At 37.9% G+C, this 17744-nt stretch overlaps 1 protein-coding gene across 1 annotated transcript in view; it reads left to right on the top strand.

The window, feature by feature from the left end:
• Positions 1–15554, top strand: part of SSBP2 (single stranded DNA binding protein 2) — a 157238-nt gene extending 141684 nt beyond the window's left edge. The window contains exons 13-17 of the mRNA XM_009281020.1: positions 2220–2290; positions 3612–3690; positions 6765–6793; positions 12051–12149; positions 14949–15554. Of these exons, the coding sequence (XP_009279295.1) occupies positions 2220–2290; positions 3612–3690; positions 6765–6793; positions 12051–12149; positions 14949–14978 (308 nt within the window). The 3' untranslated portion in view covers positions 14979–15554. The remainder of the gene's footprint in view (positions 1–2219; positions 2291–3611; positions 3691–6764; positions 6794–12050; positions 12150–14948) is intronic.
• The last annotated feature ends 2190 nt before the right edge of the window (positions 15555–17744 follow it).

Below are 17744 nucleotides of genomic sequence, written 5' to 3'. Positions count from 1 at the left end.
TTCACCTCCGTGATGTTACAGCATCCTCAGTCCTTATGTCCTACATGTTCTTGCTGTCCTCTACAGCACAGGAGGATAGGAAAGTTTCCTAACAGGCCATGAAAAGTTCTTGCACCAATATAATATCTTCATTAAATACAATTCCAGGGCTTTAAAAAAATGCAACCTGGGATAATGTGTAGGGCTTCCTTGATGTTCGTATTATGAGTGAAAAAGCTAATTAGTGCAAGCTGGCATTTAAAAGTTAGAGTCAAACTTGCGGGCAGCCTGCACTTTTGAAAATAGTCAGCACTGCAGTTACGGCACATGTTAGGCTGTCTCTGTGCAGCTCAGATAAAGCTTCTGCTGACACTTGTTCCCCTTTTCAGTCAGATACTCAAAGATGTTTTGAGGCTCTGTTTTCCAAAGTATGAAAACACTTAGAAATTGGCCACCTGAGAATTTTGCAAAGGTACTTACTTGCCTCCAAGACAAACCAACTCCAGTGGTACCCATGGCCCAGCCGACCCATATGTATTTTTACATGAGCCAGCAGAATATGGGAGAGCCAGGGATGCGTTTTTCAGAAGGATCTGGTGGTTGAAGAACTTGTTGCCTACCTCATCGAACATTAAAAATAACTTCTGTGTGCTAATTTTACTTTCATAACTTTAGGCTTTTTGTTCCCTCTCTTCCTCAAACAGCATATTTGAATGTTGTAGTGATACATAGTGCTCTGTATATAATGGAATTATTTACTCACCAAGGTTAATGAATGCTTAGAAAACTGTCTCAGAAAGATTAAGGAATAAACAAAGACCTTGATTTTAACTGCCCAGTGTACATACAAATACATTCTTGCGGGATGTCAGGCCGCATTCCCAGTTCCAACCCATTTTAGTCTGGTCTCAGCTTTCTCGCTTTCACTACTTCTGACTCAAAAGTCCCCCATCACCTTGTCTTGGAAAAGGAATTACAGCTCAGGAGTGGTTTTTGCGTGTGTTGTTCATCTCAAAACTCTGGTTCAAAGAGTTGGAATGGTCTTTTGGAGGAGCTAGGTACAGAGTACTAAGGTATTCTTTATTCTTTTTGCAGATACTATAGAGGTACTGATTTTCCAGAGTTGCCAATGCTTTTTTTAAATCATGCTGTCCCCTTAGGGATGTATTCAGACTTTCCTTAGGTCACTCTCCTCTCAGTAGACTTTTTCATTACATGGCCTATCATCAAGTTCCCTTGGGAAAGGTTTTTGCCTAATTTGTCTACTGTCTGCTGCACATTTTGCCTTCTCTTTCTTACAAATATTGATGAAGGGTGTTAAGACTTCGTGTGTGTTAGCAGTAGAGATAAGCTGGAGATCAGGATGAATAATTTGTATCTACAAATGGTTCTTAGGCATTGGTTTCTTAAGTTCAACCAGAAGAGTTATGTGGTTGTCTTCTATGTGTCTTGTTAATTAAATCTTGCATTTCAACTCTGGAGGTGCTCTGTCTGAAAGTTCATGTGCATTGATTGGAGGAAAAGGACTGAGATGCAATACAGCTGTGTCAACATCTGGCAAGGCCAAGTGAAACTCTTGGCAGAACTTACTGGCCTAGGCACCATGCTGTACCAGGGTGATTTTGTTGGTTTTGGACTCAGGGTTTTTTTGAAGCATTGCATCACACTGTACCATGAAGATACATCAGCTAAAGCTGTCCTTAGAGCGAGGATCTTTGCACAATGTTCCACTGAATAGTTAGATATATCCAAAATCAAATTGACTGACATGAATAAGAATAAAAAATTCTCATTCACTGTACTAACTTGCAGACTGTATAATGAGAAGCTATTTATCATTTATTACAGATGAAAAACAAATTACAGGAAGTATTGATAAGAAAGAAACTCCTGTTTTATGGAAAATAATTGAAGATGAGTGAAGTAATTTGGAACTCCAGGAAAAAGGGTTTATGGAATTAAATAGTTACAGATACATGGTGATTTATAAACCTTTTAACAGTCATGCATAAAACTAGATTCTAGAAGTAGTCACTTAGGGACCATTGCAATTATTTCTTTTCATAGCTCTGTTGTGTGGTAGCAATAGATAGAAAGGGAATGAAATCTTCCATTATATTGCCACTGTGTATCAGTGATTCATGCACAGAAATAACATGAACAAAATGACAGGAAATGTATTAGGAGAGTAGTTTTATTGAAAGGTATATATTAGCACTTAAAATAATCTCTTATTACAGATTCAACCAACTCTGGAGACAACATGTACACTTTAATGAATGCAGTACCACCTGGACCCAACAGACCTAATGTAAATATGAATCTAGTTATATACTTTTTTGAATTATACAGCCTTTTTTTATCCAAACACTATGTTTCCATCACATATCATTAATACTAATTATCCCATTTTTATGGGTGACACCTCAGTTGCTTCCCCCCCACCATGTACTTTTTAGCATTTCCCAAATCAATCATGAGAATACATGTAAAATAATGATTGGGGCATATTCTTCTACATGGAAAAGACCTTAGAAGCTTCTGCATGTGGATCTTGGGGACAACTTAGTTTGTCACACTGCGGTGCAATAGACTTCTATGTGTTAGGACGTCATCCTAGGAGCTGCCACTAAGCATTAGTTTCTGTAGGATTCAAATTTTTGTTACAAAGAAGTATCTACTCTTGAAAAGGGAGGAGAAAATTGCTGAAAGTGACCCAGTATTATGTTGCCCTGCCGTTCTCTAAAAAAGGATAAAATTAATACCTCTAAGAAGAAAACAAACTTCCCTGTTTATCTAAATGGGATGTTAAGAATGAAACCTATTGATAACATTTAAGTATTTGACTAATGAACTAGTTAACTTGTAACTATTTTAGCTTAAATTTCAGCAGTTCTAGAGCTGACAAAAATCTGGATTCCCAGGTAGAACTTGTTTCTTCTCTGATATTTCTCTATGCCTTCAGTTTTATTGTATTTCTCTGATTACAATCATATTTCATTTAATCACAATCCATATTATGGGCCTTTTGAAAAAAAGGCCAGTAGAACTTAAAAATATAGATATTTGGTTATTGCTAAATCATTATGCAGTGAATTTTAGAAATTTTTCAATAAAGTTAATGTCTTCAAGTTTTTGAAGAACTAAATTTAAGGTTAATATCTGAAATTGGACAGAAACTGCTCATGCTGCAAAGGTAATGTGGAGTAGTCTGATTGTCAGTATGGATAAGGTGGAGTTTGAAAACCGTTAATTAATCACTTACTTACCCATTGAAGAGAATCATAAAATTCCCTGTAACTTCAATGGGAGTAGAGCTAGGTCAGCACTAGCAGGTTTGAAAGTCATACACAAAGTGTTGAAGTAAATAATAAATTATTCCTAAGTTATATTCCAGCCTACAGAGGTGAGAGTTTCCAAAAATCATGAAAGTAGCATTGGAAAAAGTAAACAAAAGCAATGATGTTTTTGCAGTCTTCACATGAAAGACTTTCACTCAACTTGTGCATTCAGAGCTGGGACTGTGCATTTTTCCTTTACTTTTTTTTTTTTGAGGAATATTTTCTTTTTATTAGATTATTTACAAAAAATTGTACAGTAATACCAGTTTTTAATATCTGATCCTTTTGTAGTTTCCAATGGGGCCAGGGTCAGATGGACCTATGAGTGGACTGGGTGGAATGGATTCACATCATATGAATGGATCATTAGGTAATGATAGTAAATATTACAAACATTGTGAATTTTCAATGACTAGTGCCATTTTCTATGACTAGTTCTCTTGAGTTGTGTGGAAGACTGTATGTAAAAATCTTTTACAAACTGAAGCAGTTGTATATACAACAATAAGAAATATTAAAATACTTTTTAAGCATATGAGTTGGCATACATCATGCACCTCTGGAAGAAAAATACTGTATTTTATTTATATAAGAGAGTATAGTTTTAATTCAGTTGGAAAACCGGGGGCTAAAAACATACCGTCTCAGTAATCTAGAGGTGAAGGCTTAAGAACAGTTTTTATTTACGTCTCTTCCTCTTTGAAAATCTTGGGAAGGTGTCATTGTGAAATGCTGGTGCACGTTCTTACCAATTACCTGGAAGTAAGTTATTACATATTTTGATGTATGTGTTAAGCTGGATTTATCCCAACATTTTGATATCCTCATTTGTTCTATACTTAGCCATATGTCTGTTAAGTGTGAGTATTATTACTCCATCCCCATTAGCAGCTTCAGACAGGTGCCAATTTTAATGCACCCAAAAGAACATGAATTCTTGTGAGGGCATGCAGAGGCAGGAGGATCAGTGTACTGCTTGACTACTGACATTACGATTTTTGAAGGACTCGTTTCTAGCGGAGAAGCCTTGCACAATTCTGCAAAACACACATCTGACTATTCTAGCAAGTTCTTTGCTCTTACTCTTTGCTGGAAGCATGATAGACACTTGAAAGGGTTTTAAGAAACAAGCCTCAGCTAAATAAATTGCATTTATGCCTTCCTCTTCCATACCCACAAGGTAAATAAATACCTTGTTTTTATTTCTGCTCATACCATAACACCAGACCAGTAGCTCTGAATACGGTTCTTGCGTTGTACTCTTCACTTCTGTCTGCACCAAGGGGTGTCGGTCATGCAGGCAACAACAGGGGGGAACCTCAGGTTGCAGGGACTTCAGATCTCTTTCTTTCTTGTTCTATCCCCATGGTCCACCAGCAAGGTTCTTTTTTACATATAGGAGCTGGCCTGATGCCCACAAGGGGCTCCAGCAACACCCTGTTGAGCAGTGTTTTCCTTTATGTGGAGAAACCCAAGCAAGCTAGATACAGACCAGGCAGGCAAAAGCCAAGCTGCCACTGTTCCCTGTGCTTCTATCCCCAAAGAAAATCTCTGTCACCTTCCCAGCACAGGCACGGACCAACCTAAACTCCATACCATTTAAGTCATACTACCATGATAAGTGGAGATCTATCACTCCTAGCCCAGAAGTTGGAGGTTGTGAGACAGGAAATATAAACAGGTAAGAAGAAGGGAGAAATTCAAAGAGGCTATGACAAGATGCGAAAAAAACCTAAACCATCAAACCTCATTTAGCAGACATGTTCTGAACAATTAAAATTCTGCAGTAGACATCTATCTCCTAACAGAATTATCTTTTTTTCTAGGAAAGCATGTCCCTGAAATTCCTAGATTACTTTGCATAAGGACACCTTATGATTGTACAACCTTTCTTTACATATTACAATCCTAAAATGGATTGTTGCTTTAATTAATAATGTTGCACATTACATTCAAATAAATGAAAACTGCGTAAAAGGTAGTCACATCTTTTCTGTCACTTTCTATAGCCTGAGAATTATTTCTTAGCTAAAAGAAAAAAATAAATCAAAACAGTTATGGAAAGATTTTACGTGTACCTAGCATTTGGTTAGTTGTTTTCTCTGTTGAAAATGGTGATGTGCTTAGTCAAATTAATGATGACTGCTTTCTAGGGGTAACTTCATACTAAACTGGAACCTGAGTTCTTTTAGGAGAGGAGGGCTAGGAGAGATCTGCTGCATTCACTTCCATGCTGCAGAAGGCAGCTGTGTCTCATAATCAGATGGATAAATTGGTCAAGGTCCATCTTGAACTTCTCCAACTTCTTTGACCACAACCCTTCTATTGGATATCTGTTCATAGCTCTGATGGTTAGAAAGAAGTCTTTTCCCGATTTCCACCAAAATTTATCCTTTGGGCCATCACAAAATGACTCTTCATAACATTTATGTATCTGATGTATTTATAGAGAGAAATCATATTCCTTCTCAGCCTTAATTTGCCTGGCTAAGTATAGTAAGCTATTTCAGTTTCCTCCCACAACTCCATTTTCTTGATTGTTTTTGTCCGATACTCTTCTAGTTTCGTATTTAGTACTCTGCTAGAATTTGTCTTTCCTGAAAATAGGTGACCAGAATTGTTTACTGTCTGTTGCTGCTAAAAACACTTTTCTTGATACATCCATCTTAAAGATGTATTTCCTTTATTCTTGGCTTTACCTGAGTGAGAGCTACAGCATGTGAAAAAATTGTTTTCATTAGTCTTGCTTTCATTATATTTAATTTTACTTGGTTTCTGTTACTCTGGTCCTCAGGATCATCTGCTTTCTTCTGAAAGATACTGTCATCATCAGTATTTGTAATGCATCAGAAGTTGATGGCATTTCAGCCAATTTCTGTAGTAGGCTTCCGCTTCTGGGAGCAAAGACATTGATGAAACCCTCACGGCTGACCTTAGAGATAGTCCACTGCTGGGGAGTTTTGAATAGCTGAAGTTCAGTAAAAATAGTGGTCTTTTTTTTCCCCAGGGTCATCAACTTTTACTAGTTATCCATTATTTTGCTTTCTTTCTTTCTCGAGCTGAAGCAACATTTCCCCAAATTAATTGCATTACCTGGTACCCTACCATGGCTAATAGGACAGGGAAGTTGGACATACAGTTTCTTGAGTTGTGCTGGGTTGTCTCATCCTGAAAGGATGCCACCCGGGTAACTGATACAGATCAGAAGTGTGTCCTTCATTCTTTTCTCATTTTTTGCACCGGGTGTATACACAGAGAAAGGACTAACATTATTCCATACTGACTGTAAACTTTTACTAAAAGAGACACGGGGAAGGAAGTGAGATGATGCATCGTTGGTTATGCTTTAAAATATTGCTGTTACACTCTGTATATACTATGAAAAAAGTTCTTAGATTAACTTCAGCTCAAAACTAACTGAATAATTGTCTATTTTAATTTAAGGGTCAGGAGACATGGACAGTATTTCCAAAGTGAGTATCTAATCAAATATTTAGAGTTTTTAGAATATTTCATTCTAAACCTATTTTCTTTGTCTCTGTGATGAAGCTTTTTATTATGTATCTACATTTTCTGCTTGTCAACTTTTCGGAGGCTATGCAGACAGAATTAGTATTAATTGAAAATGAAAAAACAACATAATCAATAGGAAGTATAAGTAGACTTATTTCCTACTGCATAATAATGTGTATTAATGAATGTGATTAATATCCAGTTCATAATCTGATTGATCATGTTATGATCTTCCATACTGTTAAGACAAATGAATATAGTTCTAATAATCAATTCTAGTTAAATGTAAATTTGGGAAAATGGCATTAGGATGTTACTTTTATGCACTGCATGATTGCTTTTGTCACCTCTGTAAGGCAATGTTAATATCTTAATCATTAGTGTAAGTTCCTAAAAGCTAGATTAAGAAGTAGTTTCAGAAGAAGCACTGTTTTGATATCACAACCATTAAATAGTACACTGGAAATGAATGTGAGCTTAACCCTCAGGGGTTTTGCATCTGCAAAAATAATATTGTGCTTGAATGTGTCACTTCTTCCATAAAAATAAAACTACTACATATGTGATCATCATTAATTTAGGAATTAATGAGCTTATTTGGTATTGGTAAAGTGGCATAAATCTGTCCCCAGCAAAACACTATGTTTTGTACTCAGCATCTTCAGATGTAACTGACTGAAACTAATAAATACACCACTACAACAGTCTCCCTGCACTTTCATGCTTTTGATCTATAAATACAGAAATTGATGAAGAGATTGTTTCAGTTGAAATTTTATAACTCATTCATTTGTAGCAAAGTTCTTCACAATCTTCCAAGAAAGGAGTATGAGTTCATTTTGAGCATTTCAACTGCCGGTGTATTTTAGTTGCCCCAGGATCGAGTACTGCGGTGCTGTCACTAGATCTCTCCCAGTGCAGACTCTGCCACTTGAAATCTGTCTAAGGCTGATCTGCACATGCTCCAGTCACTCTAGGGACCTTGCTGTAGATCTATGCTCAGGAGCTATGATGAGATGCCAACTCGTAGGGAACAAAATGCTCACTTGAATTCCCATGGGTTAACACAGAAGTTTGTTGTGTGAATTTGTTGAGAATACACTTCCAGGTGTTCAAAAGGCAGGAATCATTCTTCACTTAGTGACACCTTTTTGTATATCCAAAGAGGAGGAGGAGGACCTTGTGTGGTTCCCCAGTTTGTGGTCTTGTGGTGGTGTGGGATGGGAGAGGGGTGGCCTGTAAAGTGTGCTTAGCGTGTATCTTTCCTGGAGAGAAGGACCTCAGCAATGTGTCCGAGGCCATTGCTGCTCCTGTGAGGCAGCAGCATCTATAGCAATCCTATGTTTTTGTACATTTTTAAGACCTATAACATTTTCAGACTCTGCAAAGAGTAAAAGATGGTTTGAAATGAGCATGTTGCCTTAGTTGCACTGTGCTTAGGTGTGGAGTGATGGATTCAATAAAAGCCTCCAATGAGATAATAAGTGTTCAGCACTTTTTAAATCAATGTCCATATTTTTTCTTCAGTATTTTTACTGCAAGCTTGCAGCATTTTTTAAGGAAGAAACCCAAAACATTTCCATTAGCTTGCCTTAGGATTATTTTTAAAAGCCTGTATTCGACCTACTGGTATTAAGTATCAGTATATGTGCTAATACAAGTATCAGGAGCTCTGAAAACTTGGATCCAAAAATTTACCTGGAAGTCTTGTAATTTGTTAACCGTAATAAGTAACTCATGGGAATCACATTTGATGCATGTCTTTTTCAAATAACTAAAAGAAAAATGCTGTTTACTTTGGAAGTAACAGAGTTGTTCTGTTACACCATTATGTATAATACCTTTTAAATATCTTTTTCTGAGTAGCACTGCCCAATGTGCAGCCTTCATTGACAGTAGTAAAAGTGTGTAGGTAGCATTTGTAATTTTGGGTAGGAAATAGTATATAATGCTTTTGAAACTTGAATGGAAGAGTTCTGCTTGCAAGGAATAGTAGATTTCAGGGGTTGATGCATGCAAAATTATTAGGTGGACACCTTCCAATTTTGTACAGAGTTACAAGGATTGTTCTCGTAAGGCAACAGTCTCCCTGCATACATCACTGGCTAGTCTTGCAGCTGGCTTTTTCACAAGTAGATTTCTGGTGACGGAGACTGTTCACTGAAGTTAACACAGTTTGGGGTGTGTGATGCTCAAGTCCAGGCACAGGACTTCAGTGGAGTAAAATCCATATTAGAGGAGCTGATTATCAATTCCCAGGAGATGCAGAAAATTAATCTAGTCTTGGTAGAATCAGTACAGCTCACAGAATTCAGAGCTACATTTTCTAGAGAAGGTTTTAATTGAATTGGCTGAATAGCAAAACATGAAGTTTTTATGATGGGCGAAGTAAATGAACTGAAATGATGCATATTAAATAAACATTAATAACCAGTGTTTCTTGCAGTGCCCATGGAATTTGTGCAGGCATCAAAGACATCCTTGCTTTGGAAAAACTCAGCTGGTGCTACAATGCTAGACCCCATACTGGCCATAAAAGCAGCCCAGGGGAGTTGCTATAAAAGCGTTTATGTCAGGAATTTGAACCTTTGGGGCTGGTGTACTGTAGTGATTGCAGCATTTCAGAGCTTTGCGGTACACAGAGCGCAAAGATAAAATAGGGGTACACCCCCAGGAACAAACAGAAGTGTGGGAGCATCATATAAAATAAATGCGACAAGGCCTTAATGGGTTTTAAACTTTATATTCATAGATTGTAAGGCCGGAAGGGACTGATATGATTGTGTAGTATGACCCCCTGCATAACACAGGCAACAGGACTTCCCTGAATTAATTCCTGCTTAATGTACAATAGCTGTGGTTGAACTAAAGCAATAGTTTTCAACCTTTTTCAAGCTCTGGATCCCTAAATATTTGCAATACTAACTTCACTGAATAGCAAACTTGTCAGTTGTTAATTAACTAGTTAGGCTTTTAGTTGTCTTTGATGGCTGTGTTGTCCAGTGATTGCTGGAGATCTGGGGATCACAGTTTCAGAAGCAGTGAACTAGACTGAAGAAAGCAAAAGGGCAAAGGCAGGGGTCTTGACCTTGAAATGCAATGTAAGTTGCATTTCAGGTGCTAATAAAAAACAGTTATGCTTGTCACTTATGTAAATAATTTTTTAATTTTTTTTTTCATCTATAACTGAAAATAAATACACTGAGCTGAACCCATAAACATACCTGGCCATTCAGACTGAGAACGGTGATCTTCCCTCAGGGGAATATGGTGAAAACTTAACAGCAGCTTTTCATTAACCAGTCAAAACATACTGCAGAGCGGACAGTATGTACAGCCATCAGGCGTGCCACTCTGCTAATGTAGTAGCAAAAAGTAACTGATTTAAGTTTTGGTATTTGGTGAAGCTGGGAACAACGCTTTTTGTTCTCTTTGGAGGTGAAGTACATCCTGTGGAACAGTGGAGTATGTTGCAATATTTAAATTATGGACAGTGGTCACCATGGGACTTCATGATTACAAAGGGGAGCATGCGGAAGTATGGTATGAAGGGGAAGCAGAAGTCATAGCTATCCCATCCCATTTTCTGTTCAGTCATTACTCCACTATACATCTTTAAAGTGCCAGGGTAGGATAGAAAGCCTTTGTAGTTGTGAGGAAAGTGCCAAGAAATTAAGGGGACTTTCTCTTTTTTTAATGTTTGCTATTTTTCCTTCAGAGTTTGACCTCTTGCAGATTTAGTTATACTAAATGAAGAATGCATGCAAGTATTTTCAAAGTGCAAAATACCTTGGGTTTTTTAAGAAAAAATCTCTATGCTAACAGACGTACTGTGTCAGGATTGCAATTGAGAATAACATAAGAAAAAGAGAACAAATTCACTTAGGATTCTTACAGCTGTTATGATTTGGTCACTTTGATCAAGAGCACTACTTGGAGTTGCATTTTATTAGCTTGCCCATTGACTGCACTAGGTTTGTGTTAAATTTAATGTGACACACCATATTTGCATTTGTATAAGGAAAATCTCAACAGCAATATTGCATCCAATTTTTCTGGATTAAAAAAAAAAATCAAGGGAAGAACTATGATAGATGTAAACGTTTCATAATGAAGTTCATTACTTCACTCCTTCCTTTCCCTGACTGCTCCTTTTCCATCACAAATCCTCTGTAAGTAGGAGTCCTAACAGTGATGGAAAGAGAATCACCCATGCTCCAGGCATTGTAGGGTACCACAAATCAACTTTGTAAAAACACCTAGCTAATTGTAGTGTCTACAATAATCATGTATTAGCTATTGACTCAGAATAATTTCTGTGACAATTACCTCGTTTCAGCCTTTCTTTAAGTAACTGAATCTTGAAGGCATTTTCTGAACATTGCAGAGGTTGTTGTGCACTTCTGTAAAAAAAAGGAATTTATCTTCAGAAGCCTTTGTATTGTTATTTTTTATTAGCATTTCAGTTACACCTAGACACTGAAAAGGCAAATTAAAACGCTGTTGCATTATGCTCTGTGCAAGCAAATAGCAAAAGTACAGCTCCTCCTGGAAGTGTTTGTGAGCCCAGTCGAGTGGCCAGCTGTTACTCAGGAGTCTTCTATCTAAAACTCTTGCTAACTCTTTTACCTGTAAACACTGTGTATTAGCTGTGCTCAGTGAAGTGGTTTAGCACTTGAACCACACTTGTGAACTACATGTGAAACTGTATTTCAATGAACCATGAACTCTATGAACAAAGACCTCAGGCCCTGGCCTTTGCAAAGGTCTGTGTAGACCGGATCTGTCCATATGACTACCTTTAAGTACGTATTCGTAAGTCACATACTTCAAGGCACACGCTCATGGACTTCACTGAATTTGTCCACATGATTTAATGGAGTGACAGAGCTACCTCGTATACCTGCTGCAGCCATTTATAGCTTTTCCTAACTTCAGTAGGAGAAGATGCTGGCTATAACCTGAAAACAAGAACTACAGGTAAATAATTCTTGCCTCAGGGAAGAAAACATTACTTTACAGGCTAAAATTAGTGACTGAATCATGCAGAACCCCACAGAGGCTTATTTTTCATCTTTGGAAATCTCAGTGTATTGCACAGTGCATCTTTGTGCATTACAGTATCATGTAAAGCATGCCTTTGGCACACTTGGTGAAGCTGGGAAATGAACTGAAATCTTCAACACTTAATCTGTATTTTTAAATCTCATTTAACAGAACTCTCCCAGTAATATGAGCATGAGTAATCAGCCTGGCACTCCCAGGGATGACAGTGAGATGGGTGGAAACTTCCTAAACCCTTTTCAGAGTGAGAGCGTAAGTATTTCTTTACCTAGTTTTTTCTACTTTGTGAACCTTGATCTCTGGCATTTTTCTTAAAAAAAGAAAAACAACAGCAAGAACAAACAGTTTTGTAGTGTACTTGTAATGCAGTACTGTGCTTTACGTGTTTTTTACTAGCTTCTAAAATTATAGTATCGATTTGACAAAAAATTGTGCAAAACGCTGCTAGAAGTTGAGCTGAAACTGGAAGATGTGGGAGGTGTAGATTTACTGCAGAAACTCTTTTTCTAGATTAAGAGGTCAGGTGTCAATGAAAGTTAGATCTGTCAAGCAGTAATAATTACGCCTCATGTATTCAGTAATGCACAATGGGCATTTGTGAGGCAATATCTGAGCAGCCTAAATGCACATAGTTGACAGATCCTTACATCTGAGTGTTTCAATGTGTGGTTGCCCAACGTTTGACTCCTAAACAATGTGTTTCTCAGGGAATGTCTTTTAGAACAGGATTCACGCTGAAGTATATAATTAGAGCACCAGTAGATCTCATGTTGCAAAGATGCAGTGTGCTATTAGAGCCAGAAAAAACAAAGGTTCCCTCTAGTGTTCGTTCTGGGACAGACGATGCTTTTTTAAAATGGAGAATGCTGGAGGCAGCAAAACGTGGTATAAAACACATTACAAAGCACGACTACAGTACTTTCATACTCATGTGCCTGAAGCTGGGTTTCTAAATCCACATTTAGGTTCCTAAATAGGAGTGGCCTGATTTTTCAGAAGTGCTGAGTGACTTCAACACTTCTATTCTTATTGGAAATCACTGCTGCCAGAAGTGAGTGCAACTTCATTAACTATGCCAGTGGTGAACTTCAGCTCAGAAATTATGACACGTAAACAGTTTCTGTTAGATCACAAAACAGTCAAATTGCATGGCAAATTTCATGGGAATCAGATTTTGGGGTTTTTTGGGTTTGCTTCTTTAACTAGTGAAAAGGAAGAGTTTCTGCATGTTAGCTGTTGGTATCTTCATAAAGAGGGCACATGTTCAGATTGTGTGAAGTATTGGAGAAAATTGGTTTGTACAACCCAAAAGGCTGATGTTTCAATATCTGCCAAAAAACCAGTAACCACAGAACCTCCATTAAATGTGATCCTTGGTCATGGTAGTCCGTGACTTTCAATTTGGTATGCGTTGCTTGTACTGAGGGCAGGCAGTCTGATCAGCAGAAAGTCGTGAAAAGAAGGACATCAGCTGTACTCAAAATCAGTTTTCTCAGACACTTACTGGATTCTAGGTGCTCCTAGATGTCATTTTCCTACCTGGAAGAACCTGGGACCCAGTTCTCTCAAGGTTTTACGTGAGATATATGCCTACAAGACATGCATTATACAGGCCACATACATTCTAGTCTACTTCTAGATATCAGTTCCTCTCTAACACGAGTCACATTGTAGTCTTTGGGAACTGTCTTGCTTTCTGATTCATATTTCGTTACTTGACTACTTAGAGTAGGCATTATTATGAAGTCCATTCTCAGGCAAATTTGCTGTTCAGTTCACCAGGAGTTTTGCTTTGGGGTGGGGAACAGTGCTTGGCTAATAATAAGTTAAAAACCACAAACACCTTTAGATCATCTTCAGATTCCTTGTCCAAAGTGATTACCCAGGCACTTTGGCTCAGATACAGGAAGTCACTTGAACAGATGCTTTGCTTTAAGCATTTGAGTTGGTCTCTGACACTGGCTGAAGGTGAGCATGTTCTTACTAGCTTTGGTGGCCAACTGTGGGAGTGCTCAGCACATGATGGGACAGACAAACGATCAGAGACATGACATGGGACAAAACAGATTTTACCCAAGTAGTCCATTCTATGCAGTTTACATGACAGGGAAGACCCATCCAAAATAATTTTTGTAATACGCTTGGACACTTAGAAATGACCGGCTTGAAACTCTAGCTTTGGCAGGTTTTTTATTGCATCAGTTTTTGCAAAAGCAAATTTGTCTTTCTGTTTCTTTTATCATTTTCATAACACTAATAGCTCTTGCATTTGAACATTTTCCTCTACTTAGAAGATTTTAGGCCAAGTTAAGTGTTTCTGCAGTCTGCAATTTCCAATTTAAAAACAAATTAAGCATATAGATGTGCACTTCTGCTAGGCATTGTGGTGTCCCATTGATTATTGTAATGAAGTACTGCTAACTTGAGGGCAACTATAGCTTGTATAAGGGCTGCAGTTCAGTTTGTGTTACAGTAATAATGTAATGTGGTGACTTAATTTTTGGTTCACATGAAGGAGAATGACCACTGATCCTTGATTCAGCTTGCCTACTGAAATCGATACTACAACATAATACAGACCAAAAAGCCTAGTTTAATTCCAGTCAGACATATCTTCACTCCCTTTTTTCCATAAAGTAATAAAAAGCTCTCCAAAATATTTATGTGGTTCAGCGAACCATGAATGCAGCTGGTCTACTTGAGACTAGCCATCTGCCTAGCTAACCCCCCCCAGTAGCCAGCACTGACCAGGAAAGGGTCTGGAAAGCATCAACGAAGTATTGGTTCATCACACCACCCAGGTAACGCCGAAACAGTCTTTAAGGGAGTTGGCTTTATCAGTAACAGTTGTATTTTTACATAATGGGAGAAGCATAACAGAAGTTATGATACCACAAATTGAACTACAGCCTTAGCACAGGCTACAGTACAAATTTAGGAGGAAATTCAAAGGGCGTGTCGACATTTGAACTCATTGCTGTGGTCCAGAAGTGGTTTTAGTTACCTGTGGGGGAAAAATGGATGTTAAAATGTGGATTCCTCTTTTTTCAGTACTCCCCTAGCATGACAATGAGTGTGTGATCCGTTAACAAGTCTCGCCATGAAGACCACAGTGAGTTGGCCCTCTTCAGAGAGCTACTGCAGAAGAAAATTATTCGTCCCAGTGTACAGTTTAACAAAAGGATCTCAGACACAATCAGACCCACCATTTTTTGTTCTACCATCTCCCCCGTTTTGTCAAGACAGTGGGTCCCAAACATGATTGAGACAACTGTAAAGAGTGGCGTAACAGAACTGCCCAAGATGGAACTGCAAACAATTATCTGTGTATGTACATGTGTGGGTTAATGTATATGTATGTGTGTGTGATATAGAAATACACACATACATATATGGACCCGCAGGACATTGTAAAATATTATCACACGACATCTTAAGTAGAAATGAGAAGTTAGGGACTTTTATTCCTTCTTTTTTTTTCACGTTTACATTTTAATTATTAAAATTTGCTTTCCCTCTCCCCTCCTGAACTGTTTTATGTTGCATATATCACTGCTTTATAAGTTATTTTTTAAGGTGAACTCAAATGATAAATTCTTCTGATTTTGTAAATGTCTGCCATTATGGATAGGAATAAAATTGCTTATAAGAGCTTTCATTAACTTGTGTTTGATACCAGTTACCCTGTGAATCACAAACTGTACTGTCTCAAGAAATAGAAGAAAGCTCATCTTAATTTTTTGGAGAAATTTAATAATTTTCACCTAGTTTGGTGATTTTTTTTTTATACTTTGCCTTTAAAAAAAGAAGCACTGAAGGTTATTTTTCTTCTTTAATTGAAGCCTAATATCTGCAATATCTATTTTAAATGGAAGCCTGAATTTGATACAAGCTTCTCAGTTTATATAGAGTACTATAAGGTTACTGTAAGTGAGCTCCAATTGCTATAGAATCTAGCAATAAAGTGTCAGGGCTTCTCTGCCCTTGGAAATGAGTTTTCTGTTTAGCATGATCTTCCGTAGGGGTGGTAGTTAGTGGAAATACAGTAGAGTCCTTATCACCGAAACCTTTTCTAACAATTTACTATTATGTTTCCCATTTTCAGTGTTCTCTACCGAATCGTAGCAATCCATGGTCCTAATTATAAACAGTATTTTCCAAGCCCATTCAGAAAATCAGGTCACCCTGCTACTTGGGTGTGTATTTTTCACCATGTCTACCAGAATGAATTCCCCCAAAACTTTCCAGTAAGAAGTCTTTTTTTTTTTTTTTTTTTTTTTTCTTTAGCCAAAATGATGGAGTAAACTTGTTATGACTACTAGCCTTGTGAGGGTCTTACCTTTTGGAAGAGGAACAAAGGTCTGGGCCATTTTATAAGGAGGTCAGCCTATTAGACATGAAAGCTGGGGACAGAATGGAGAAAAGGCATATAGTCTTAAAGGAAATGCTTCTGGAAGCAATCCCATGTCTCTTCAGGCAAAGCTGTAGAACCAAGATTATGGTACATTTAGTTCCTAATGACTTCCAGCTCCCCCAAGAAAACAAAATTTTTCAGTTGTGTAGTGATCAAAAGGTTGATGATCAGCAATGCAGACACAAAGTGGCTGAAAATTCATGCCACAGACAAAAAGCAAAGTCCCCTCCTTGGACTTTGCATATAGAAGAGCCACTTACATAGGAGGAGCAGTTGTGAGATGTGGTTACGTCCATGAAGTCTTGCAAGGAGATTTTTTTCATGAACTTGTGATAAAGAAGTGTATGTAATGGGCTCAGTGTGATGGTAGCTGCACATAACGGGATATGTAAGGAATACTACAATCTCCTAACTCACTTCTGTTTACATATATTATATATATATATACACACATACACACATATATATATACATATATAATATATGAAAATAAAAAGGTGTAACACTTCTTACTCTTGTTAGGGCTATTCAAAGATTAAAGTCTTGGAGGCTTAAAATTATGTTAAAATATCAAAGATTTTAGTAGCATTACTTTTTAGTAGTAATAACTACTTCGATTAGTTGCAAACATAAACTAGATAGTCATTATATGGTTTTGTGGACTTTATTCCCAGTGATTATGAAGGTTACATTCACTTGCTTATCTTTGGAAAACACTTTGTTGCTGTCTCAAAAGATACTAGAAGCCCCTACTATTGATTTGAGTTACAAAACCACAAAATCAGATCTGATTTCCTAAGACCCTTCGCTGTTGTCACTAATACTACTGGTTTCAGTGGCTATGTCCCCAGTGCACGCCAGCTTCTCTGATAAGCACTACAGAGTCCAGGCGTCCTTGCAGCCTGAGTTTGACATCTGTATTATCCTTGGTAGCCTTCTAAGAAGAACTTTAGGACTCTTTTCTGCCCAGTTTCAGTCAGACGATGTCACTGCTGCTGAACTAAAGTAGATGGATATGTCTGGACTATGCATCAAGTGCTGTGCACCAGGTAAGTGTGCCCTCGAGTGAGCTCCTAAACTGTTGAGTGCATCTGGGGTCTGTTGTGTATCTCCAGGGGAACCCCCTGTACTGTCCCACGCCAAGCTGGGGCTCCTGCAGGCAAGCAGTGTGTCCACTGAGCACACGGCAGCTGGCCATGGTGGCATCACTGAGGGCTCTCTTACAAAACAGAGTATGTGCCGCCACTGGAGCGTCTTACTCTGGCAAAATTAAGCAGAATCGGGGCTTAGAATTAATCAGAGACTCAATTTTTTTTTTTCTTTCTGAATTTGGCATTATCTGCAATAGTTTAGCTTATAGGCACCTGTTAAGGATGAAAATCTGACCATTAAATTAAACCTGTGCAAAGAAACCTCTTAAATGGAACTGCCAA

This window comes from Aptenodytes forsteri, unplaced genomic scaffold (genome assembly GCF_000699145.1).
Source record: "Aptenodytes forsteri isolate BGI_AS27 unplaced genomic scaffold, ASM69914v1 Scaffold388, whole genome shotgun sequence".
Lineage (NCBI taxonomy): Eukaryota > Metazoa > Chordata > Aves > Sphenisciformes > Spheniscidae > Aptenodytes > Aptenodytes forsteri.
This window is presented reverse-complemented; position numbering and strand designations above follow the sequence as displayed.